This window comes from Lichenostomus cassidix, chromosome 3 (assembly GCF_008360975.1).
Source record: "Lichenostomus cassidix isolate B80296 chromosome 3, HeHo_3.0, whole genome shotgun sequence".
NCBI classification, from domain to species: domain Eukaryota; kingdom Metazoa; phylum Chordata; class Aves; order Passeriformes; family Meliphagidae; genus Lichenostomus; species Lichenostomus cassidix.
The window spans coordinates 61,677,822-61,705,243 of NC_139483.1; the positions used below are offsets into that span (position 1 = coordinate 61,677,822).

Below are 27,422 nucleotides of genomic sequence, written 5' to 3' on the forward strand. Positions count from 1 at the left end.
CTCCTGTACTCCTGCACACCCTCCTGACCATGACAATACACCAGTGGGAGTTACAGTGGCATTCTCCTTCCGAATGGAGGTTGTGTATGAACTCCTGCCCATACAGAAACACTGGTGTCTGGCAGCACAGGGAGCAAAAACCATTCCCCTTCCCACCTACCACCTTTTATTGTACTACGTCTAAAACATCTGTGTAGCGCTGGTGTAGATCCCCTTTGCCTCCCAGTTCCCTCAGAACAAAAGCAGGTCTGATAATCTTTCCCCCATCCCCATCTCTTCTGGTAGGAACCAAAGGTCCTGGAGTTTCATGTGAACTGCAGGATGCTCCAGCCAGCTCCATACCAGGGCAGGCAACCTGAGCATGTCACAACACACTGTCACATGTTGACAAGACGCCAGCTTGGAGGCCTCTTTCCCCAGCAGATAACAGACATTAGGGAGAAGGTTTCAAAATGGGAGGTGGGATGAGACCAGCAGACACAGACACACACACGTGCACACACTGGGATGACGCTGTTGGCAGGCAAAAGCAGCCTGGCAACACACAAATGGGCAGTGGTTATAACTCAAAACACTGCAGTGAGGCTTTGCAAACCACACTGTAACAGGGGCTTCAACTCTGTTCAGCCAGTGGGATGCAAGTGAGGGATTTCCAAGGGAGCAGGGAGCTGTATTGACATCTCACTTGTACGGCTATGTAAGGATGAAATGCACGCTTGTGCAGCAATGGCTCATGCACTGTGTACAACCATGCTGCGCCTGGGAGCTCAGGGACAACACTCCCATGCAGATGAGAAACTGTCAATATTTTTTCAACATGTTGCAGGGTTGGCCTAAGGAATGCATCTACATATACCACTGAGATTATGTGTGAAACAGGAAGCTACAGCAGCCTATTATTTTTTTAATCTCTGTAAACTAAGATATGGAAAATGTACAGAAGTATCTAAAGCACGGCATACGACAAAAATGACATTAAACCACATAAACACATTACTGTAATTTACTGGGTCTCTCCCTCTCATGGAAAAAACAAAATCCAGAAGGAAATATGGTCATTTGGCAGGCACTGCTCCAATGTCGCATAACCTGCTCTGTCCTACTCTCGTTAATCTCTCCTGAGAACAGAAACATTTTCCCTAAGAAAGGGACATCTCTGTGCAGAGCTAATACCACTTATCCCTGGAGTAGCATCAAAAGAAAAGTCAATGAACTCGAGAAAATCCTGGGGAACACAGTACAGAAGAAGCTTAGAGGCAGGAGAGTAGGAATTATCTTTGAGGGGGAAATGAGCTTTTCTTGTGTTGCATCACTACACAATTTTTACCTGTGAGGCAAGAGAGACTTCCAAGTGACAGTTTAAAATAGTATTGTAAATGTGAAATATGCTAACTCTCTAAAACTTACTGTGGGTGAAAAGAGACATTCAGTGTTACTAGACTTTCATGCTGACATACCACTCAGTTATTTTTCTTTCAATACCTTGGTAAAAAATAAAGTGCAGTTCATCCAATTAAAATATGTCTTTCATATATGTTTTAGCACAAGGAAGCCAGACAAACACTCCCATGTACAAACACAAAAATATATATGTATTTTAATTTTCATTTGGTCATATTTTATTTAACAGAATGTCATTCTTCTTCAATAACCAATGATTATTTAAAGTAGTAGCACTCTCCAAAGCAGCCCATTGATCACAGAGAACTGATGATATTTAAATATACACTATAAAGAGTGATGTTTCACAAAGTTGCTTTATCTTCAGATTTTAGGTTAGAACACAACTGACCAAAATTAACCATTTCACTAGGTCCAAGAATATAATTCAAACTGACAACAAGTTGTGAAAAGAGAATAGTTACTGAAACTTTACAGAGAAAGAACATGATTAATAAACTTGTCTTGGCTTTACAAATCTCAGACCCCCTGAGTCCTAACAGTACTAAACTGAGAAAGAAATTTTATCCTGAGGATATAAGCACTGTTTATAAATTAGTCCTGTAATTTAGTTTTGAATTTTGATATGATGCTATATTATTTTCCATAAGGCTCCCAAGTAGATTGCTGCATGCCAAAAGAATGTTATTCAGTAGTTACTGCTATGCAAGAACTACAGATCACAAGAGCCTTCAGGCACAGATTACCAATCTAGCAATTTTAGATGTCGCCATGACTAGCTGTTAATCATTATTCTCATAACAGAGTTGTATTAATAAATTACATGAGTGCTTTTGTGTTTGCATGTGTGCAGAATCAACAGAGTTAACATGATTTGTGCACAGCCTTCACTGGGACATGAGTACTTCCATAATCTGTCATTGATTAAATGTTGGGGCAGTAGTTCCTACATGAAGAGTGACAACTAACAGTGAGGGGAAGGTAGCATCTTAAATCCCAACAGCTGTCTCAGATAACTATCTATCTACACCTTTGCCAACTCCTAGACAAACTCTTTTGTTTTGTATTCCTCTATGATGTGGTTGGCCTTGGTCTCATTTTCCATTTCACCCTGTTAGCCAGAGATTTGTACATGGGAAATATTTAAAATACTGGTCCTCAAGATCTAGTCTGCAGATTATCAGAGTGTTGGATATTTTTTACAGTTTTCTTCAGTTATTCACAGAATAAAGTACACACAGAAGATGGGATGCTGTTGAATGCAAGAGGGTAGGAGAGGGGGTGAAGAGCTGGGAATGTTTTGCAGAACACATTTCACACAACAGTCCATAGGGTGAAAGAGCTAGAGAAGCAAATGATTTAAAAGAGCCATTATTCTTAAACTGAACACTAGCAAACTACAAAACAATTTTTTAAATAGTGTCAGGTAATCTAAATGTGCTCCTCCAAGTATATTCATCATTTTAGAATGACATTTTCTACTATTTAATTCCTTCTGCCATTGCTGCATCGAAGATGCACATGAACCTCAGGGACTACCATACTTGAAGGAAAGTGATTATACACTAAGTCCCATCAAGGACACAATGCAACCAAACCCTGGAACTCTTTAAGTTATCATAATCTTGGGCATTACTTGTAACAATCACCAATTTAATATTCTTAGGCATTAAATGTAATGCTTAAAGTTGTCAGTTTCCTTTAAATCATCTCTGCTCTGAGTGACTAATGGCTACAATTAACATCACCAGCAGCACTGTTTAAAGACATGGGACACAGATCACCAGCTACAGCTCCAAGGCTGCATAATTAGCACAAGACACCGAGGTTTGCAGGGGAGATTCCCACACCACTTACAGGTTTCCACAGAGTAGGTGGTGATATTGTCAGGGCAAGGCAGGCTATAACTTGAGCAAGCACTGAATTCTCCCACAAAATTTTCTCTGCAGCAGGGTCTTGAAGAACACATCCCTCCCTTCTCTTCCTGTGGACAGGTTGGGGGGCTCTACCCTTCCAGCTCCTACATGCTACATGATACCCACATCCTGGGAGCTACTGAGGAAACAGCAGCAGCAGAGGCACTTCAGGTTTAGCATATGCATCAGGTTTAAATATATTGAAACTGAGTTTGTGTGGGAAAGCGAGAAATGTGTTATCTCTCCTTCCTGATGACAGATGCATCATGGGGTTTGTAAGTCCTCTCTTGCATTTTTGAGCAGGTGAAAGTCTCCCTCACTATAAAATCAGTTCACTCCAGCTCCCTAAAGTTGTTTTCTCCATAGGCCTGCCACATTTCCTTACAGCCATGGGGCTCCTTTCATTCTCTCCCCACACAACTTCTTCAGCCAGGCAGGACACAGCACATCACATATTCCTGGGACCATCTCCAGGTGGGGCCTTGGTGTTGTGTCCTGACCCCTTAAACAATGTTCACAAGCTCAGCTACAGCACCTACCATTTCACATGGTTTCTCAAACATTTTCTAAAGATTCAGGAAGCTACATCATGGCCATACATGGTAGACCATGTGAAAAATGGAAAGTCTGCTCATAATGTAGAGGGGGGGACTAATAATAGGCTACTCATTAATTTCTTGGAAGTGTTAATGCAAATTCTATCACATCATTTTTGCCATTCATACAGCTTTCGACTGCAAGCTTGATTCTGTTTTGATTTTATTTTTAAATTATTGTGTTTTATCATCTTCTATTATCTCTTCCTTTGCTTTTTTCTACCCTTAAATTTTTATTAACCAAGGGACCTGATTTGAGATGCCTGCCTTTAGGCACTGCTGTGTCTTGCTGATGATGCGACAGCCTCTTTAAGGAAATCACAGCAGCATTTCCATATCAAATAAAAATCCTAATTAACTCCTGCCATTTGTCTGCTGCAAATTGACAGATATGCCAATTCGGTGGAAGTGAATTCTCTGCTATCACCAAAAGGAAGCTTTGTCATACTTTTATTAGAGAGGACCTGTTGTAAAAGACTGATTCAGAAAAAAACCCATATCTGGCTGATCACCGTCCCTGCAGACAACATACTTTGGCCACATTTCAACAAAATGTGTACCACAAGGAATTATCAGCATCTTCCCTTGGAGGTCTCTCTATTTCACCTGTGTGCACTGCCCCCATCTCTTTGGATTAAACAGCATTAGCATCAATTCAGATTTTGAACTCAGTGCAGAAACCTCTTTTTTCTCTATTTTTAAATTCATATCATGCAAGTGTTAATACATGTCTTTTATCAATCAAAACAGTTTACACACACAAAACACTGGAAGAGGAGTGACAAAATAGTGGGAACTTGTGACCCATGTTTCAACTTCACAACTGCCCAGCACAGCACAAGTTGTTATTTTTTAACAACAAAACCACTGTGCAAATTGTGCAATCCAACAGGGGTCAATGCTGTTTTGTGCCAACAGACCCATATGAAGGAAACAAATTAAGATCCCAAAAGCTGATAGGAAAAATATTCCCACACAACTGAAAGCTGAAATGCAGACAGAAGGGAATGTACAAGCTAATCTGCTAAACACAGACCCTTGACACAGCATCATTCAATGTTACAAGGCAATACAGGATGTGGGATTCTATCTACCTGACTTGCACTTTCATTTGCGGTCACTTGAGCATTCCTCTAAACAAAATGTTGATGTTCCTTGTATAGTTAATGGGAAAGAAGTATCTTGTTTCATCCCTGACCAAGTTCAGAATTCCTGATGGGGCAAATTTCCTTTTGCGGGTTTTTGGATTAAATTACCTTTTTTCCCAACAATTAGACAGGGAAGAAAGGCATTTGATTTGGGGGACATGCTCCTTTTTTGCCATTTCCTCAGCAGGAATGGTTAAATGTACATTCAGATTTAACTCCACAGGAAAGCAGATCACTCCTGGTTTGCAGAGGTTTCACAGCAAAATGTTCTAAAGAAACTAGACATGAATGAATCAACAATCAGACCTTCTTACCCAAAATAGGGACACATTATTTTCTCTCCTGCAGTTAAAATCAGACTGAGTGATGAAAGTGTCATCTTTGCCATATAGAAAAATGTCTTTCATTGAGAAATGTCTCTAACTGGCTGTGTTTCTGTTTTACTACCTGAGAAGCGGGATAACTATTACTTTCTCGATTTCATAGAGTGCTTTGAAGTTTGGGGACAAAAGAACTATTCTCAGCACCAGAAGTACACACCCACTAGCTACTTGAAAAAAATACCTTTCTTTAGAGGGACCTGATCCAGCTAGCCATGTGATTAAGTGGTTTTTGTTCAGTACAGTCGTTTGAGACCTTTGCTCTTGCCTTTCATATTGATATTTATATTCCAAATTTGTCTTGGTACCCAACACTGTTGATAGTTCAGCAGGACATTCCCCAGAGGCAATTAAAGTATGTAAAATCCAAACTCAGCATGCCCCTAAAAATCTCATTTTAATACTCTAAACAAAATCCTGAAGTCTGATGGATTTTGTTTTTTTCTCTCTTGCATGCTCTTTCAAATATGACTTTATCAAAAAAACTGGACAAGTACATACATCTATAATAATAACAGAAACAATATAACAACAGGGATAGGATCAAAGCTTATTGCAAAATGTTTTCCAAGTAATGCTAAATGGTAGTTCTTATGATGCTTGACAAACTTTAATTTCCCAAAGAGAACAGGAAAATAATAAAAGTCATGAACAAAATACTGTCAGGTTACAATTTTGTCAGGTAATGTGCTTAGGCTTGGTGTGACTGTGATTAAATAATACAAAAAACATTCCATGCAAGGTACTGAGCTAAAACATTTGACAGTGACATTAAAGTGAATCTGCTTCTCCACATATCAGTGACCTCTTGAGGTCCCCTTTACTCCTCTTTTCTTTAATTCTGTATTCAATTTGTGACTAGGCATAGCATGTTTGTAGAGTGCAAAACATCTTTTTAAATATGCTATACAGTAAATTTACATTTCTGTAATGACATCTCAAACTATTTTACAACTAGTAACTATTGGGAGTCTGTGTATTTGTTGGAGCTTAGTGGGTCTGATTACCTGTCTCTATAAAGCCAAGAGTCTATTGACATGTCTGATTACAAGGAGGTTTTGGACATGGAAGTTTCCATAACTTTTACATTTATTTTTAAACATTTGTGTCTTGGAGAAGTCATCATGTAAGAGGATATTTTTAGATCTTAGCAAAGGCCAAAAACTACCAATTTTTACATCTTTTTTTAAAAATCCTCCTTTTTTTTTTTTTTTAACGTAGTTGGACAGGTATATCCAGTTTCTCCACTAAGTTCCTCATATTGCAGGATATTAGGATATTTTTATATGCATATCAGCATGCATAATTACAAGGTTTTATTCTACCCAATATACAAGAAAGGTAAGAAATTAAGAAGAGTTCCTCCCAAGCATCTGCATTCTGGTTTTAGCACTTCAATTCTGCTATAAAAATTAGACAGCAATTCCTATGGTAATAAAGATTGGAAAAAGTTTTCAGTCCAAATCTCATCTAATAAAAATTTAACTACTTATAAAGATTTTCTACAAGAAAGGTGGAACCCTTTATGTACCCTGATATGTAAAAGAGAAATGCCTTCAAAGAATACGGAGAGCAGGTAAAGTATGTTTATTTCTCTTACCCATTTTCATATTCTTTTTCAATGTCACAATTGCAGTTACCACTGTCAGGATTTGCTTTAGTGAAATAAAAGCTGCAGCCAAGAAGACCTGTAGCCCAACTCTTTAACAGAGAGAATCTTATTGAAAAAGCAATTTTCTTCTTGCTGAAAGATGAGGTCCCAGTTACACAAAATTATAATATATCATACTTTCACTTTCTGGAAAGAATGTATTAATACTCATTACCTTAAAATCAGGCATCAGAAAATATTACATAAATTACAGTTAAGTGCACAAATAAAGGATTTTCAAACAAAACAAATTTATAAGTTTCAAAACAAATTTTAAGCTTCATACAGTAGATTTGTATATTTTGATTGGACAGGTGGTGTACTCTGAAATCAGCATTCTGCTGTCTTACATCAAAGTCTGGCCCATGTATCTAAAAGGATGCATGAAGGTTTTGACCACCACTGTGTCACAGTTTGTATTCATGTGGAGTACTGACTAAATCCTGAAGCCCTTTTAAGGAGAAAATTTCTACTGGTGTTTTAGTTTTATCTGATGATTTAAAAATCATATCAATGACAATATAGTATTCTACTAAGCAGAAGTGTGGAAATACATAACGTACGTTCAAATATGGCACTTATGCGAACACTGGAGACACATCTCACTTATACAGCATGATGTTACAAGGAATGTGAAAAACAGAACTGAATGAAATAGTATATAAGAACCGATCATTTTTTCAAGTCTCTCAAACCACAGAAGTAGTATTAGAAGAGTTTCTACTGCTGACAGCTTGTAGGACAGACTGATAAGAAGTTCAGGCTCCATATCTCTCCTCTCTGCATTTCCTAACACAGAATTAGAATTAGGAAAGCAGAAATGCAATGACTTGTTCAGACAAGTTCCTGCAAGGTGATGGCATATGAGGGCATATACTATTTATCAGCACTGCTAATGACCTGTGAAGTAGCAAAGCTTTATCTGTGTGTTGCCTGGGCAAATCAAGGGTGATGCTGGCAGAGTCAGGGTCATCTCAGCCCTGAGAAACACTGAAGCTGCCTCCACAGGAGTTACAGCTAAACTTGAGACGATCGACTTTCAAGATTTTGCTCTTTGCTCTTAAATCACCTCAGCCTACCAAATCTCACAGCTGTAATCCTCCTGGATGACGAGAGGTGGCTTACAACCAGTAACTTTGAAACTTCACTGATCACTGAAATGATGGAATTTTTTTAATTCCAGCAGTTGGGAGGCAGGGTTGCTATGAACTATCACAGCAGTGTTTTCTCAACTAATCCCTGCACTGCCTGGACATTTTCTTACAATACCTCTAATTATTCAGATGTCTTGCTGGGCACCCTGTGTGTCTTCCCACTCTGGTGATTTAAGTCCTAATAAGAAATTGCATTCTCGCCTCAGCATAACACAGGCTGCACACACATCAGCCAGCACACAGAGATGACACGGCCCCTATGTTTCAGCTGATTTACCTAATCCCTAGTGAAACCTGTTGCCCTTTTGAGGTAAGATGTATTTCTCTGTTATGGCACATGTTCAATATATACAGTTACGCTACAACCAAAACAAAGATGTCCTAAACACATAGGCTGAGATGTTTGACTACAACTTATTCATATTAATCCTTGCTTGGAGTGGGATGCTGTTGATCTATGGAAAGTTTTACTATATTAATAATGACATTGTCTCAATATACAATCTATAATATATCTAAGTACATTGAATAGTTATGATTTCTTGTATAAACCTTCAATGAAATATACTTATCTAACAATGTCACCTTGTATGCTTGTCAGAGATTGGTAAAAATATATATATGTATCCAGTCTCCCAGTGCACAGGATTCAGTGATTAACTTTTAACCTTTGCTGTCAGGCTTTACTTTCAGATACTGGTTATGACACTGCATTTAGAGGACTAATGTCTCATTCCAAGGGAGGACAGAGTGCTGGAAAAATTCTTGATGTGCACCCAAAATGCAAGAGAAGCAACTCCAATGTGTCCCACATTACCAGATTATGGTAACAAGCCAGGTTACTTGTGTAAATGAAAAGTTAGGGAAGAAACCTCAGAGATCCATACAGCTAAGCAACAAAGCTATCCAAGAGCTCGTTCAGTTCACTTGTCATCTTTTTTACAATGCACATGGTTTATGCTAAATCACAATCCTAAGCCCCAATATTATTTGGGAAACCAATTCCTACAGTTAGGAAACACTCAGCTGATTACAGTATCTCCCAAGTTCTTATAGTCCGTCTTTATCTTTGCACATTATGTGAGCATTGCAGAAAAGAAACAGTAGTCAATGTACTAGCTGGCTTCCTATGGGAAGGACAATATTTAATTTGCTTTGATATTTTTTTTTGTTCGGTATGAGTTTCTCTCTGTGTGTTTGTGTGTGTGTGTGAGAGAGAGAATATGCATGTTTTCTTCTCTTTTTTATGGTGCACTTCACCGACATATTTAATAGTCACTCATTTCCATAGCACTTGTTTACCATAACTTACAAAGCAAAATCAGAGGATTATATTGTATTTACAAACAAGTTGGCACTTACAGAATAAATTATTGATTCCTTTTCTTTTTTTTAATTTTCATTTTCTTTTTTCCTCCACTTTTTCACCAAAGGGCATCCAGAATTCAGGCAGAATAGTAAAACTTGCTGCCATTATGCTACATTAACATGAGTAAATAGGATTCCAGCTGTTACACTCTTTCCCAATGACTTGCTTGTTGCTGAGAGGCAGTGCCTTCCACCTCAGTTCATGTCCAATGCTCAAAAACTGTTAGTCAAGTGAAAGCAAAGGCTGCATGTTTTCTTCCTCATTCTTATCCATGCGTTTCAGCACCCCAGGATCCACAACTGACTGAGACCTGCAGAGGGACAACATGTTTATTTGACATTTCTAGATCAAGACAAATGAGGCTAAACCTCAGCTTTCTTCTGTTTAATTTCTGTCAAGGCTTAAATATAATGGTACAGCATTACTCAAGCATCTGATCATTGCAAATCATCAGGAAATACCCTCATTAAGGTATATCGTGGCTTTAAAGGGATCAGTGCTGATTTGTGAATATAGGAGCAAAAGGTGGAATAAAGTGGGTCCTCCCTTCAGAGAAATCATGAAGCAGGGTGTATCTTCTACATACAAGAGCAAACTAAGCTGTCCTCTGTAGTGACTTAGGCACTGACTGTCTCTCCCAGAGGTTATACAGCACTGGGCTGGCAAAGAAGGTACAATTCAGCCACCCAGCTGACAAATCTCACACTGCAATTAGCAGGATGCATTAGCTGGAAGCACAAGTTGCTCCTTTTCTGAACAGCACTTAAATTCACCAGTGCAAGATCCTAAGCCAAGCCTAGGGAATAGTGCCATGGTTAGCAGAAGTTCTGGAGCAGCAGACAAATGTGGCAAACTCACTTTTCAACTCAGCTGAACAGGGCAGGGAAGGGTGATCAGGGCAAATTCAGTGATGATTATAAAATTTCTCTAGATTCTCTGATTCACCCTAGATGCATAACGTGGTAAAGGTACCCTGCAAGAACTATATGTGATGGGCAAAGAGGAAAACCCAGTCTCCAGCAAAAACAAAATGCTCCATTGAAAACAACACCTGAAGTGTTAAGATGGGGTCTCACATCAGCTATGGCTCAGATTAAAGCAGCCACTTCTGGGGTACAGTAAATGCAACCCTTGTTAGATATTTCCTTTAGTGAGATGAATCTCATGCAGGAAATGCCTATTTCCCTTTCTTTCTCTAAAGAAGATTTGAGATGACTAAAGAGCATGTGTACATCTCCATCTACAGTACAGGCATCTATTTTTGATCAGTGGAAGCACAATGTGCCTGCAGCATTGATATAGATTTGCCCATTTAGAGGGCTACAGTGCAGAGAACAAATTTTACAAATTCTGACCTTTCCTAAGATAAACATATGAAGTCAATCCCCCACTCTTTTAAACTGGCATCATCCAGTGAAACCAATCAATGAAGCTGATGAGGTCTTTCTCAAAAAAATCTAAAGAACACACAAAAACACAAGAAAAAACATCTGACTTAAAGCCTAGGTGAAAACTTTAAACACAAGGATATTTCCTAATATTTATCACGTTCTCTTATTAATACTAAAGTCAAGAAAATTAGCTTTAAAAATATGAGGGTCTCTCTTGTGATAAGCATAATTTAAAAAATTTTAATTAAGAATGTACAATAACACTCATCCTGAACACTAGTCAGCTACTCAGGCAGAGAACTAAACCACTGAATTAAAAATGCTTTTTTAAAATCTTCACAATGTACTGTGCCAATGCAAAGCTGATTGAAAATTTGCTGGTGGGAAGCTGCAGTCATGGAAAATCCAGTTCATCGTGATAAAAACTGCTGTGGAAGCAAATTAACTTCAAAGGTTTGCCAACTGGATGTAAGTGCTAAAACTGAGCCTCTTCCTCAGCTGCCAATGACTGAGCAGACAGCGTTTCCAGTTCTCATTTGGGGAAAACTGAAGGGGACCTGGAATGGCTGCAAACCTGGCCTCAAATTCCTAGTGAGGAAGCTTTGGCCATAAATTCCCAGGGCCTCCAAAATGCCTAATGCCAAGGCAGGTGTGAAAATTGAACTGCACAAATCCTGACCTGTGGTTTGTAGGCTCAGATGCCCAAATGCCTTGAAGAAGGAAGAGAAAGTGTTTGAATCCAGTTTTAAATAGAAATTTACTGTCGTGCTTCATCCCATTATGCAACAATTCACCAGTGAAGATATGTGAAAGGAAAAACATTTGTTTATAGCTCCTTCTCTTCTACCTACATGTCCCAAATAACTTCACAAACATTATTGAATATATTCTCAGAAAGCACAGTGGGACAGTTATACTACAAAGTCCTTTTGCAGAGGTGAGGAAACAAACCACAGATCCTCTACAAAGTTTATCAAAACAGATATCTGCCCTGCTGGGTTAGGTGAGAAGAGGATGTAGGTCTTCACCTGGGTGCCTTAGCTGTGATAGCCACGGGGTGAGCACAGCCACAGGCTAAACCTGATTGCTGAGAGAGCTGCAATGGTGCCAGGTTACATAAACAAGTTGTCCCAGAGGCCTGGGCTACAGGTGGCATTAATTCCTCCTAATCTCCACCATCCTCCTCCCCCGAACAACCTTCCTTTTAAGGTGACGTCATCCAATTCACCAAAAATTCAAGGAGATCCAGAGGAATGTCAGTGGTTCACCTTGGGGGCAAAAAACAAGTAAGAAAGAAATGAATTCTCCATAGGATTTTGGTTTAAAAAGGACATTCTTTTGGGACAGTAAACTAATTTTAAAATGGCAGGCCAAATAAAAAAAGATAATTCTTGGAGATCTGCTAGAGATGCTTGTGAAATTTGTTCTAAGCTAAGCACTTTTCACTGACTTAGGCATGGTTTTTTTATGTTAAAAATCTTCTGCACTAACATATCATACTGACTGTGGGTTTAAACTGAGAGGAACAACCCATCAGTTGCTGAATCCATGCTAAATTTAATTTTTAATGAAACAGAGTTCATCTGCTTTATCTTTTCTATTTGTGTTTTAATAGAGGCTGTACACTTAATACAATGAAGTCCCTGAATACAATGAATACAATTTCTGTCAATCTCACCACTAAGTACTACCACAGTAAGTCTACTTAATACTTTTTATGTCCAGCAGCAGGGAACAAGGATTCCAGCAGATGCTGGAGGCGTGCTAACTAAGAAAGAATGTGTAGAAAGTGCAGAAATTTTAGCTTAATAATATGTAGATACAAATTTCAACATACTTATTTTCTGCCCTGGGTCTGGTACTGTGTCAGCTCACCCAGACTGCAAGAATGTCGATTTGAAGCTTACACTGAAGTGTAATACTGTATGAAAGAGTTTTCAAGAACAAGTTAAATGAGAATAAAAATTATTTGAGAAAGAATGAAGAATCTGGGCAACTCACTGCTTTTCCACTTAGTAATATGCTTGCCCAAGACAATCTGGAAACCTCTGCTCCAAAGTGACTTGTCACAGGACTTCTTGTATTTTTTTTCTTTTTTTGTTGCACCCTTGGATGAAGTTATTTGCTTTCACAATATCATTTTGCAGCAGAAAGACCTTTGCATTCCAATTCCTTAATTCCATCCTTCTGTTTAAGACAGATTCTCTATTGTCTCACAATTCTTGTATTATGCGTAAATCGTATGTAAGTGTATTGCTCACCTTTCCCCTTCCCCTGGCTCTTTTTCTCTGTCTCATTTTCTCCATTAATTGTGTTAATTACATAATTCTAGCTTCATATATCTGGGCATTGGGGATTTTGGAGGCTGTGGAAATTTATAGCCAAAGCTCCCTCACTGGGAATTTGAGACCTGTTTGCAGCCATTCCAGTGCCCCTGTCATATTGCTTCAGAAACATCTTATCCTAGCTCATTCCTATCCAGTTTCTTGCTGTTTCCCACTTTCAATGCAGTGTAGGTTTTTTCCAACACAAAATCCTTAAACTCAACAAAAAATCCTTACAGCAATCTCATATTGTCTTCTCTGTTTCCACAAAAGTAGCTCCCTTTTAAACTACACTGTCCTTCCCAGTCTAAGCAATATTTTCCAGCCAAAATCATCTTCCTGGCTGAGAAATGTGAAAATATTTTATCCTGCTTGAACTGTTTCCAGAGTCTCTTTTCCTTTTGAATCACATGCTGTCTCCTGAAACTGGGTTCTCAGCCTAGCATATCCTAGCTTAATTTTAATGGCTTTATATATTGGTTTCTTGTTGTAACGTGTGTCCTTCCTGTCCCTGACCCCGCCCCCCTGACCCCTTCTGACTGGATGTGAGTCAGGACCGCCCCCCATCCCTAGAGATAAAATCCCCAGCAAGATCCGGAACAGCCTCTTTGGTTCTGGACTCACATGGAGCCTGCACCCTCCCTTGCCTTCCCTTCCCCCTCCCCAGTCTCCCCACTCCTCCCCTGTTTTCCTCAATAAAACACCATGCAGACCAGGAACCAAACAGCTGCCTTTCTAAACCTGCAACGCTTCTACAAGAACCGCGTCTGACCAGCCCCACAGCTCGTGGCCATGGAATGACCATCCTGCGTGTTCCGGTTCTAGGGCAGCCCTCCCCCGCAGCAGGGGGGGGCTGCCCTCAGGTTTTGCACTGCTGCAAGTGGTGGAGAATGCGGGCATCGGTAAGAGACTTGCCTAGACACGCCGGGGAGCAGCGGAGCCCGCGGGAGCTGGGGGGCGGCGGGAGCCGGCGGTGCTCGATGAACGGCGGGGCCGGCGGTGCGGCCGCGCCGGGCCGGGCCGGCCCGAAGGGCTGGCGCGCGCGGCCGCGCGGCGGGCGCGGCGCGCCGGCGGGCGCCCGAAGGCGGCCGGGCGGCCGGCCGGGCGGCCGAAGGGCTGAGCCGGGCCGGCGGCGCGGCCGGGCCGAGCTGGCCGCCGGCCCGCGCCTCCCCGCCAGGCTGCGCGGGGCTGCGGCGGAGGGGCGAACGCACGGCGGGGAGCCGCCGACGCGGCGGGACGCTGCCTGTGCTGCGGACGGAGACCACCCTGGCCGCGTGGCCCGCACATGGGCGCCGCCATCTTGTGAGCCGCCATTTTGTGTCGAGTGCGCCCCTCCCCCGGCGAGACCAACTCTGCATGGCCAAACACCATCTCTGCTGTGCAGCACACGCGTTGGCCGCGAGCTGTGAGACTCTTTAAAGACACAGGCGTGTCCCAAGAAGAGGACCCTGAAGGGACTTGTAGAAAGCCTGTGAAGTCTGTGTTGAGTTGCTGAGGATGAAACAGTGACGAAGAGGACTGCAAGGGACCGGAAAGCGGTGACCAGTCTTGTCAGTTGGCAAAAGTCTATCAAGAGTAAGAGAGACTCTTGTGGTGAGCCGATAGCACCTGCACTGCCTATTCAGGGAAATTTTCCGACCCTGGACCTCTGCTAAAGGTGTAGTTTGCAGCAGAGGAGGAGTGAATGTTTGTATGAATGTGATTTGGAGGCACCCCCCAGGGGAGGGGGTGGGAAACGTGTGAATGGCTGAAGGCACCCCCCAGGGGAGGGGGTGCAGAAGTGTGAATGGTTGAGTCATAGAACACGGCAGGGTGTAGGGCTCTGTTTTAAAACCCAGCTAATTCTTTTTTATTTTAACCTTAGACAGATTAACAAGTGTTGCATTTTGAGAATTGGGTTAGAGAGGGCTTCCGGAAAAGGCCCTCTCCACCCAATCCTCAAAAAAGAAAGGTATTTTCTTTAGTTAAAACCCTTTTTCGAGTTACAGTATGTTTTGTTTACCCCTATTAATACCTTTCCTCCTTCCCATGTCCCTTCTTCCCTCCCATTCTGATAAGGAGGTAACTAGCAAGGCTGCATCCCGTCAAAAAAGACGCTGAGTTGCTACCGATACTCTCAGGCGCCTTGCCAGTCCCCCCCTTGTACCATCACCCTTAAAAAATCACTCCTCACCCCCTTTTTTTCTACCCTCTTCTTCCCCAAATAGCCCCTCTACCATGCTCTCTAAAAATTTGCTTTTCCAAAAATCCCTGTGTCTTTCCAGCTGTGTGTAAGCTCTGCCCCTCTCCCTGCATGTCAAAGCTGGGGGGGGCACAGCAGACAGCACAGCCCCGTCGTGCAGCAGAGCAGCAAGATATACCTGACCTCAGCCAACCAGCTTCAACTCCAGCCCTACTGAAGAAATTTCTACCAGCTCCAAAAGACTCTGAACTAGAAATTTTTTTTTTCTTTTGTATAAGAGAAAAAGTGGATTTGTTGTAACGTGTGTCCTTCCTGTCCCTGACCCCGCCCCCCTGACCCCTTCTGACTGGATGTGAGTCAGGACCGCCCCCCATCCCTAGAGATAAAATCCCCAGCAAGATCCGGAACAGCCTCTTTGGTTCTGGACTCACATGGAGCCTGCACCCTCCCTTGCCTTCCCTTCCCCCTCCCCAGTCTCCCCACTCCTCCCCTGTTTTCCTCAATAAAAACACCATGCAGACCAGGAACCAAACAGCTGCCTTTCTAAACCTGCAACGCTTCTACAAGAACCGCGTCTGACCAGCCCCACAGCTCGTGGCCATGGAATGACCATCCTGCGTGTTCCGGTTCTAGGGCAGCCCTCCCCCGCAGCAGGGGGGGGCTGCCCTCAGGTTTTGCACTGCCGCAGTTTCTGCCCTGTTTGTTCTTTTCTGATCTGCTGCTAGGCCCGCCCCTTATGAGTTGCACTCTGACTTTTGCTGCCCTTTTTGCTGCCCTTTCTGCTACCTTTTCTATCACAGTTGTAATCTTTCCCCTTTTCTCTCCTACTGCCCTGGCAAGGTTGGCTCAGATCCACCCCTCCCAAGTTAATGATCTCACTGCTTCTGTGGTTACTGGAGAGGTAACTAAGCTCTTCCTGTACTTTATTCTGAAAGGTAAAATGAAGCAAGCAATTACACTGTACCTCCTCAAAGAGAATAATATCAGAATGCCAGGATGATTACCAGACTCAAGTATAACAACTGGCACTGATTTTGGTGCTGGTTCTCCTCATTATATTTTCTCATGAGCACAGTCACTGTGACTCACAGTTCAGATGCTGTAAGTGTCCTGGCACCCCCAGACTGGTGGATACCAGGCAGTGGGCTATGAGATGGACAAAGATAAGAGCTAACATCACCACCCAGAAACATAATTGGCCCAAATTTACCCTCTACATGGAAGCTCACTCCAGCTAGCACTGTTTCCATAATAAGTACTGTGGGCTGAGGTGGGATAGTAGCTTATTCCAAACACAGTACTGTGTACACAACCTATATGGCACCACAGAAATAATCAGCTGCACTGAGTTCACAACTCAAATGGGTGATGATCAAGGCCATGATCTCTCATCAACATTGATCTTTTTAAGAAATGAAAAAAAGAAGAATGGTCCTCATATATAATAGACTGAATTACCTACAGTTTCACGAAGGAGGAGGAAGGCAAGTGTTAACCTTATGGCAATACTAGAACACAATAGTACCTTCAACTCACCTTTTCATGGATTTGGGAGAGAGGTCCTTTTCTAAATCCTTTGCAGGAGTGTTGTAGGAGTCCACATTGCATTCACTGTCATCATCGTACTCATGGTCAAGCAGTGTTCTTGCCCACGTCCCCATGTCGTAGGGGGGCAACATCCCTCCAAACTCTGAAGGCAGGATCTCAGGGTGGATGAGCTGATGCAGGCTGTTGAGGTTGTTACCATGCAGGAATATCTGTATGCACGCATGCAGGTAAAAACAAAGGGGAATCACCAAAAATCATCAAAGCTCAAATGACATCCTCATTATTAGGAGGATATTGTGCAATTTATATATTCTGGTAGTGTTGGGCTAATGAAGGTGCAGAGGAAGGCACAGGTCACCTCGGCCTTAAGCATGGTCCTACTATGTTGATAAATTTCCCAAGTGATAAAGCATAAATAACTTAAAATGTTTGCAGGGAAAGGGACTTAGGGAGGGTAAGAACTGATGTCTGGTAGCTAGAGGGACAAAATATTAGATAGACAAACTGCCTATCTCTTGTTAATTGCTCTCCCTAATTCTGTGAATTAAGTGAACAAATTAAGATTATAATTAATAATTAAAAATAATATTCAACATATACAACAAGGAAAATGTATTGACTTTCAGCATCCAGACATGAATTCTATAAATAAGATAAATTATGCAGTGTAATGATTACAGCGCTGGAAAGATTTTCTTCCTTAATCTAGTCATACCAGTAACTGCCATTTAGACTTGACAATATATTAAGCAAGTAATAACAGTAAAATAATTCCTGTGACAACACTGAGGGAATAGTTGATGAACTATTTGATATCTTCCATCAATGTTTTGGTAGACTGATATTCATACATAATTTACATTTATATGTCTGTATATTTGCATGACATGTATAGGAATACTTGTATTTATGTTTATATGTAACTATTATTTCCCCTCAGAGATCTTTCACATTCCATTTCACCTTGCAGGGGCTCCTCTGGGCAGCTATAACCTTAGCATGATTTATCAAGAGTTAAATTCAAAAGGCAGAAAGACAAAGAACAAATATATGCTTGTCTTTTATTGCTTACTTCAGACCATCTTCCAGTCATCTGTGGAGACAGGAAAGTTAATATGACCCTGCAAAACCCAAGATTTTCTTCCATTTCAGAAAGGAATTTATCCTTTTGTGAAAGAACATTTATTAATGGTGAAAGTAATTTGCTATATGGTACCTTTCCAGCTTTCACTTCTTAGCAATTGTTTTTATATATTCTTAGTACTGCATTAATCTAAATATAGCTATTAGTTGCAAATATACCCAACATATTTAAAAATTACAAACAAATTCAGTACACAGACAACAGCTATGTAATAGGCCTGATTAAAAAATCTGAAGATAATTCTGTTGGGTATGGGTATTTTCTTCACAATTTTTTAACTGAATCTAATCAATTTTTTAAAGCTGATTTTAAATTTTATGTGCTGGTCATAACTTTCACATTTTGACACTAAGTTTAGAGCTATAAATCAATATTTAACTACCTGACTACTTTTTATAGGTCTTCCATATTGACCAAAAAAACAGTTGTAAAAAGTCAGCATTTCTGAAAATACACATCATTGATTCAGGTGTCTGAATAAAAATTTAGATGCTAACTGGAAAGCACCCATGTTCAGGTGCCTTGTCACTTACTTTTAATGCCATAAGACTCCAATGAGCTGCACTTTGCTGCCTAGTTATGCACACGCAGCACTCGAGTTGAAAAGACCTCAGACATATCTGGCACTACAATGTTCTTTGCAGAAGCTGCAGTCAACAGAGTGCAACTGAGTCCTGCAAAATGGGGCTTCATTTGCATATTTATAACAGATATTACATAAAAGGCTTTGTGATCTATAGTTCAAAATCTGTAAATACCAGAGGCCTCTCAAGCATAATCTGTCAGTAAAAAACAACTAAACACCAAGGATCATTGTGGCCTTGCAGGCTGTGTTTGAGGAGAGAAAATACAGAGCTGCTTAGAGAGCTGATTCCGTTACAAAAAAAATTACCCTATTCTTTGTAGTGCCTTTGTACATGATGTTGATTGTGTTTTCCTGGATGACAAAGTTCCTGTTACAGAAATAATATCATTCTATATGCTATCACCACCAAGCTCTAATTTAATTGCACTGATGCAAATGGTATAAATTCAGCAATGTCTCGGAGGCTGCTCATGCTTATGCACAGATGCATGCACACAAATTCCCTTTTACTGGCTTTCATTCGAATTAGTATTTGAAAACTAATACTACTAGATGCCAGCTGGGTATTTTAGTTCACGCCATTGTCAACGAAATCACACTAGGAAAGGACTTTGTACTCACTAACTCTGTTTTTAAAAGAAAGACACAAATAATTTTAACAAAAACTAAACAGAATGGAATTGCATACAATCCTAATAGAAACTGTAATGTTGGCAATATTTTTTATATAACTCCCAGAAGCAAGAATATGCTTACATTTTAAAATACATTTAAGCACACTGCTTGACTGTGTCCTTAAAGGATAATGTTGTATAAGTTTCTAAACAGTTGAAAGTACCCTTTACAACACTGATATATTTAAACATTTTCCACCAATAGCAAGCTGGTATCTCATGTTTATCTGCTTTATTAGAGTATGATGCATCTGCTGACAACCACTGCCAGGAAATGGACAATTAAAGAGCATAATACCCTTTTTCGTGTCTTCTCCTTTAGAAAGGGCCGGATAACTGTGTAGAGGGCATGGATATACCACGGCTGATTGACGAAATGTATTCCTCCAAACCGAGCTGGAAAGCTGTCCTGTGTGTCACAAAACAAATGCATACAATGTGAGCTGACTCTTAACATATGTAGCACATGCATCAATTTTTTTTTTTTTTTTGGTGAATGCTTTCATTTTAATAATAAACTTCTAACAAGAAAAAAGATTATTCAAAGTTGTGTCCTCTCAGTTGGGTCCCAACCTTCCACACCAAGGAGCAACACACCTTGGACAGAGCTGTAAGGAAGTATGCTGAAATAGCAATGGTATTCAAATAAAGGCACAGCATTTCTAACCTCCAGAAATGCTTTAAACATTTATGATTTGCCCATAATCCATCTACGCAACATATTTTTCTCTTTTCCACTTCTATGGATTTTATTCATTTTTAATAGTAACGATCTCAGCTCTTCCAGTGTCATTGAAGAGCACTAAAAATGTCCCTCGTCTCCACCTTAAAAAGAAAGTGTAAATCTAAACTACTATTCAAAATGTCTCCAATATTATCCATATTTCATAAAACTGAGACTGCATTAAACATTATGCATAAACCGTTATGCAATATCCATGACAGTAATTCTTGTCACATAGTCAGAGGCCTTCTGGGAACTTAAATCTAAGGATAGCATATCTGTATTGAAGCAATGGCTTTTCTTTTTTACTTGCTGGAAATCACAAGGGGCAGATAACTCACTAGGAAAAGATTCTGATATGCATTTTCAGTTTCTAAGTCGAGAGAATATGCCAGAGGGTTTGGCTGTTTGAGGAGGGCAGCCACTCTGTCCTGAAATACAATTGCCAAATTTCGTCTGTGTCCTCATTTTGTCTTTGTCTGGTTGATCATATGCACAAACAATGCAATAAGCCATCTCCTTTGCTGCCTAGAGTTACACCACTGAGGAAGGAGGAAGAGGTGTAAACAGGTGCAGTTGATCCATGTTCCCTTTTGTTTTCATGAGTTATATCAGAACCTTCTCAGTGAAGAACCTTCTCTTAGTTATACAGGCTTACTAAATTAATGGCTTTTCTTTGAAGCTTAATTCAACAGGTGACACACCTAGGCAGCCATGGTTGTCACTTAGATCAAAACCAGGTCCCTCACAGCAGCAGCAGCTCCCGTTTGACCATATGGGTACAAACAAGGACATGCTTTCCAGCTACACCTCCTCTTCTCCTCTCCTCCTCCTCCTGTGTGGATGCAGTAAAGGCAGCGTCTGGTCTGTGCCAGTGGGATCAGAGGCTCAAAAGGAGGCAATCAAATGGTCTGACAGGGTGCTTTGTGCAAATAGACCTATTTTGCCTCCTCTGGAGACAAGCAAGGAGGCCCTATAGAAGCATCCAGCAGCCTGGATAGAATCTGCCACCACCACTTGAAGCACAGGGTCATACAGCACACACCAACAAAATAGCCAAGAAAAAACTAAACTATTCCAGCCAATCAAGAACTGTCACAAAAGGAAGAAAGAAACTGCAGGAAGGAAATCTTTCTTTAAGTGTTTCCAGGTAGGAATATACTTTGAAAAAGTGCCTGCATAGTCACAGTACCTCTTTAGTTTGGCGAATGTGTTCAGACTGGTGGGAATAATGAAGTACAAATCACTTACTCCTCTCCAAGGATCCATTCACGTCCTGTCAGGCATGCCTAACCCAGGAGCTCTTTATAGCAAGGTACCTCTTGCCTTCAGATTGTAACAACTTGCTGGATTTTCCATCAAGGAGGCAGTACCTTGACAATAATTCACACGGAGGATGACAGCTACAACACACAGCACTCCTATCTGGCTGGCCAGAGCACAACAGTCAATGCAATCAAGGGTCTATTTCACAGCTTTCTCCAGAAATGTTTGATTAACAGCAGCTTTGAAATAAAACAACCCTATCAAAAGATTGCTTGCAGAAGCCTCATTTTGCTAAATGCCCAACTCTGGTCACAATAACTAAATGTCAAACAGGATGGCTGATAATTTGATGCATAATTCACCCTCTTTGGTATTGTAAATCCCCAAACACCATTTTGAGGACAGAACCTATGATGTACAAAAGGTAGTAAATTATGTTTGTACCACAGTGATCCAACAAAACCATTAGGAAGGATAAATCACTGCATGACACCTTAACCTTTAGTTACAGGAGATATAATTCATCTACAGAAGGTTGTGTTTATTTGGGTTATCATGGCTGGTTCTCCAGCAAAGAAATCCAGTGGTCCATGCTGTGTAATGTGAACAAAAGAGCACACACTTAGAGCTGCAGAAATCTCATCAGAGCTGAAAGTCACACAGAAACTGAGGACAATTTGTGAATAGGAAGATTTCAATAGGCAAACTGACATGTCAGAACACAGAGAAGAGTACCAAAAGCGTTTGTATACTAATGTGGGCTCAGAATGCTCTGTATCTTTTAAAGACTTAAAATTTCCAGCAGACAAAAGGATTATCTTTGAAAAGTACCACTTTGACACATCAACTATCTTCTCCTGCATCTTGGAAACCATTGACTTGGAGGATCGTGAATATATGTGGAATGATCCTCAAATAGAAGATGCCACTTGATCTTAAAAGCCAGTTTGTCTCAGTGTTTTTCAGAAATTCTTAAGGCATTTTCTGGAACTAAAGAAGTTGGGTATTTATCAGTTTCTGTAACTGAACTGAGGTGCCCAGATTCAGAAGCATTTCCTAAGGTGCACTTAGGACCTCCCAGAATTTGTGCCAAAGAAGAGAAAGCGTGATTTGGTCAGAACAATCCTACATTGTACACAGTGCTTAGACCAGTATTCAAAAGCTGCTGAAAGTAGATCCAAAAGCAAATCTCCAAAGCACCTGCTGAAATAAAAATTGAAAAGGAAGAATAAGCAACTACATCTGCTGGAGAAACAGGTGTGAGAAGGCTGTCCTGCTCTTCTCAGATGTATCTGACTTCCACATGGGGATTTGCCAGACAGATGGTCATCCCACACACACTGCAGGTAGGAATTTCTTTCAAATCACTGATTCTTCTGGGGTTTTATGCAGATTAGGTTACAAGCATGGTGGCAGTCACAACTGCCTCTGCAGACATACTGCACTTCAACAGATGAGCCTGTAACCCATGAATCACATGAATTCTAAGTAAAAAGAATCTCTTGCCAGAAAACAGTAAGAAATGGAGATCAGCTGTAAAATGAAGTGTGCTTCTGACTAGAAAAGTAATAAATCTGATGGGGTATTACCAAATCACAAAAAAGAACAAATTATGCATACACAATGGGTGGATTTTTCTTCACATTCACTGTAACCTCTGTTTCAGCAGCAGAACACAACTTTTGCTTGTCCCTGATGAGCACAGTTGGTGACATGGCCATGCCATAGACACAGGCAAGCAGGTAGTTGCAATTAGAGATCACAGTCCCCGTGATACAAGGCTTACCAGTGATAATTAACAGTAGGATTCCAAGGAAGAGGCACACCCCTGCACTACTGTCTGCAGGGCTGGGGGACTTGCAGTGCACAGCCAGCACTGGAGAATGATCCCAAGCAAACTCCCTCACTGGGCTTTCATCTCTTACATGAGATAGTTCTGCGGACTCACATCACAGCAATGTTATCTCTCTGCCAAACATAATTTACACAAACTATCTTTACAAGCCTTCCCTCCAAGGACTCGGCTGCTGTTGCCTGCCACCACCCTTGGCACACACTAAGAAGCCAGGTTTCTACTTGCCAGACACCACATTCCACCCTGAGCCAGCTCTCAGGGTTTCACAGAGGGTCTCGTTCTCCACTTTGGCCAGCAGGAGCTCTGACAGCACGTGTAGTAACAGCCAAACCAGTATTTGACATTTTCAACAGTACCTAAGAGAGGAAAGTGCCAAATTCCTACTGAAAACCAGTGTGAGTCTTCTTAGTGGTGTCAGGATTATTATCATAGAGATAATAAAAATGACCCACCTTTTTCATCTTTACCAAATGCAAAAAATCAAAGAACTTAAAGCCCACAGCATTCTCCTCTCCTTGGATATTATGTTTACATTTAAACTTCTACTTTTAATGAAGTAGCCCTCCAAGCTGAACTCTGTACTGTAATCAAATTTGTTTGCACAGCCTTTAGAAGTGCAATCTCAGAAACTGGTGAGACCACTGTGTGCCCAGAGGTGCCTTGACAGCCCATCCACATCAGAGCCTTACCAGTATCCTGCACATCTCCTGCAAAAAGACTGTCTGGAAACACCTTGCCACATACTAACACCGACAAGAGTGCTTGGGCACATAGGCTCTGGGGTTATTTTTGAGGGTTTGCTGTCCTTATGTGCAGTGAAACTGTTTTTGCAGGCAGTCTAAAGACATCCTTCAAAGGACAGTCTAGACAAGCATAATGAATACACTCACACACTGTACTTAAGGCTGCACTTGAGTGCTCTGATGAATTCAGGCTGTAGCATCTGCAGACAACAGGAGGTTACAAAGTCAAAACTGCAAAAGCCGTATCTTCCTAACAAAAACTGCAGGCTCAAAGAAAAGCACACAAAACTATTAGTATCTTAAATGTGACTTAAGACTTATTCCGGAATACATTAGTTCTCCTTTAGCTTTTCTGAAAAGTCAAGCACCTCAGGGAGAAAAAAAGAATTATGAACCAAAATAGTATCTTTATAATGGAAAGCTCCACCAGAAAGAAACAGAAACATTCTGTGTGCTACAAAATGCAGCACCACTAAACTTAATCTTTAGTATGTTAAAAGATTATGGAAAACCATGGAAAGAAAAGGCTCTGACTAAAATGAATTGTTCACTTCCTTAGTACTCCAAGAGCTGAACTACCAGAGGAACCTAGAGTCACTGCCATCCACAGCAGGAAAGGACACCCATCTCTCTACCAAACTGTAACTTTCACTGAAGGTAGGAAAGAACAAGGCCTTCCTAATTCCAAACTTCCTGCCAGCGTCCATTTGTGACATGAGTAATTGCAATGCCTCCAAACAAACTTGTGTGTCAAGACTGATCACCTATGCTCAAGACATAACTGGAACCACTGGTGAGGACTGGATGATTAAGACACTGGAAAGTGAACCTGTGGAGTCTAAAAGTATTCGGGAAAGACCCTTTCAAAACAAAGGGCAATGCTGACACCCAAACAAAGGAGAGAAAGCTGACCAGGAGACTAACTAGACTGGAAACTGGCAGACAGCTTTGAATTGCCAAAAATGCAACTAGACTGGCAGGGAATAAGCACCCTAACTCATTTTCAGAAAATTAATAAATTATGGGGAAGCTAAGCTTCAGGTTGTCTAACAACAAGAGACTTACCCTCTGTACCTCTCTGTTAAGGCTCTTTAAGGTTCAGATAAAAAAAAACCAAACTCAGGTGATGAAATTTTGCTTGATCCCTGGAACAGCTGCACTAATGATTTCCCTCTGTAAGATTAAAATGTTGCTCTCTCCTAGTCTGAGCTTTTCTTTTTTGTTAGACAATGTTGAACCATTTCTAAGACAAACAAAAAGTGCCCCAATAAATTTTTGTTATTTTGTTCAACCAAAAGCACAGTACCTAAAGGCAAATTAGCATCATTCAGTGACATTCCTACAAAATAAGATTTAATTATATAGAACTGGATGTTGTCATTCTGCTAAGAAGCTTCCAGTGAAGCAATTTGACTTTTGGCAGTCCTTTTCATTTTTATTAGTCATTTTATCTTAGAGTTCATATAGAAATATGCTAAGTTGAATGAAATGAAAAGAGAGATGGTATCCATCCAGTGAGAATATTGCTTTTTTTATTGAAGTATCTGTTTTAATTTCAAATAGTCTTCCATTTTTCATTTCAATATGCTACTCATAAAAATTATATATTGCTTAAATTAATTAGGTAGGATTTAATAGCTATTTGACCACATTTGTTTGCACGCTTATATATAAATATAATAAAATTTAGAACCTACACAGATTTTGTGCTTTCACTATTTGGAAAAAGGGATTATATTATTCTCAATTTTTAATTAGTTGGGCTTGATAAAGAAAGTATTTTGTATAAAACCTTCATTTCAATTTGAAATTACTTTATTTCTTTGCAAATTAACTTCAATAGGTTTTGACCTATTTGTTTTTTTAAGTTTTAATTAGAAATTGTGACATTTGTTTAGCAATTTTTGTTCATTTTGAAAGGGCCTTGGGGTTTTGGACACTGGTTCTAAGCCTATTTGTTTCATTTAAGCCTTTAAATTAAGGGTTTACATTTAAAGAAGAAATGAAAAATGCAGTTTTCCAAGAACAATACTGCTTTCAACTATCAACACTGCCTCTTTTCTAACACTTAATTTGGAATGTGAGCTATTAAAAAGGGGAAAAGGAACTCAAAACTTTGTATAGCCTGATGCTATTTTCCAAATCAGCAAAGCCAGAAAAGCAGTAAGAAAGATGGCAGAAGTAGGTTCTTCTATTCTGTTTTCTACCCTGTGATGAAAATCATTCTTTACAATAGGCAATTATCAGATGGTGATTTCTTCTATGGAAATTCCCATAGGGAAAAAAAAAGTCTGTTTTCCAGGCAGCTTGTGAATGTCTTATTAGATTAAGATTACAAAGAGAAAAAAATCCACTATATTGCTAACTGCTGTGCATAAATACAGTAACAATACTTTCATAATACTGGCGGAATAAAAAATAATGTGGAAAATTGCTGTTCATAAAAGATTCCGTACTCAAATTCCTGAAGGCAGAAGTCTTTGGCCAGGGACTGCATAGCACAAGCAGGAATGCCACACCAGCATCCCAGCTTGTACCACTCTCATCCTGAAGTCACCCTCTCTCAGTCAGTGAGACTGTCCAAACAGCCCTTGGTCTCTGCCAAGCTGCTGACCACAGGATTACTGTCAGGATGCTTTTCATCATGCAGAAAGCATCCCATGGGCCTGAGGTCGTTTCAAAGAGGAGCATCAGTAGCTATCAGATACCACCCTCCTTCCTTGTACCTGACTGGTTCCAAACGTGAGCAGGCTAAACAGCACTTGTGACAGAAGGGATATTTTAGGATAATGTTAAGACAAGGATTGAAAGAAACAAGGCAAGGCAGAAATCACAGAAATAAGATAAAAGTGAGGAGCAGGAGAGATGAAATTAAAAAGTTATTCAGCGAGAGATATCAAGAAATTAATATGATGCACAAGAGGAAAACATATTCATCTTGTCCATTTTCTAGCCCCTTTTCAAAATTTTTTTCAGGAAGGTAGGGAAAGAGAAATATAAATGAATGGAGAACTCATATTTTACAGGTTGCAGGTCAAGACTTTGTAGATCTAAACTCAAATAGGGTAGTACCAAATCTTATACCTTCCATATAATTTTGTATATTATCCCAGCTGACAATCTCCCAGAAGCAGACCCAGCCTAAGGATCTTCAGTTCAGGGTTGGCTTCTGTCAAAATTTGCAAGCTAATCTGAACCTGTCCAGGCAATGGGGTGCACAGGTATGCAGACTGATAAGGTGAACAAAGATCCTGCACAGTGCCAAAAATGCACATTTTCAAATAATATTGTCTAGCTATGCAGTGGCAGTAAGTGACTGAGTTGAAAAATACCATTTCTCCAACCATAATATTCACTTTTTCTCCCTTGG

The 27,422-nt window shown here is 40.4% G+C and overlaps 1 protein-coding gene across 1 annotated transcript in view; it reads right to left on the reverse strand.

The window, feature by feature from the left end:
• Positions 1–1,571: 1,571 nt before the first annotated feature.
• CLVS2 (clavesin 2) overlaps positions 1,572–27,422 on the reverse strand; it is a 59,875-nt gene continuing 34,024 nt past the window's right edge. The window contains exons 3-5 of the mRNA XM_085056065.1: positions 19,763–19,873; positions 17,049–17,269; positions 1,572–9,925 (exon numbers count right to left, since the gene is read on the reverse strand). Coding sequence (XP_084912191.1) covers positions 9,838–9,925; positions 17,049–17,269; positions 19,763–19,873 — 420 coding nt within the window. The 3' untranslated portion in view covers positions 1,572–9,837. The remainder of the gene's footprint in view (positions 9,926–17,048; positions 17,270–19,762; positions 19,874–27,422) is intronic.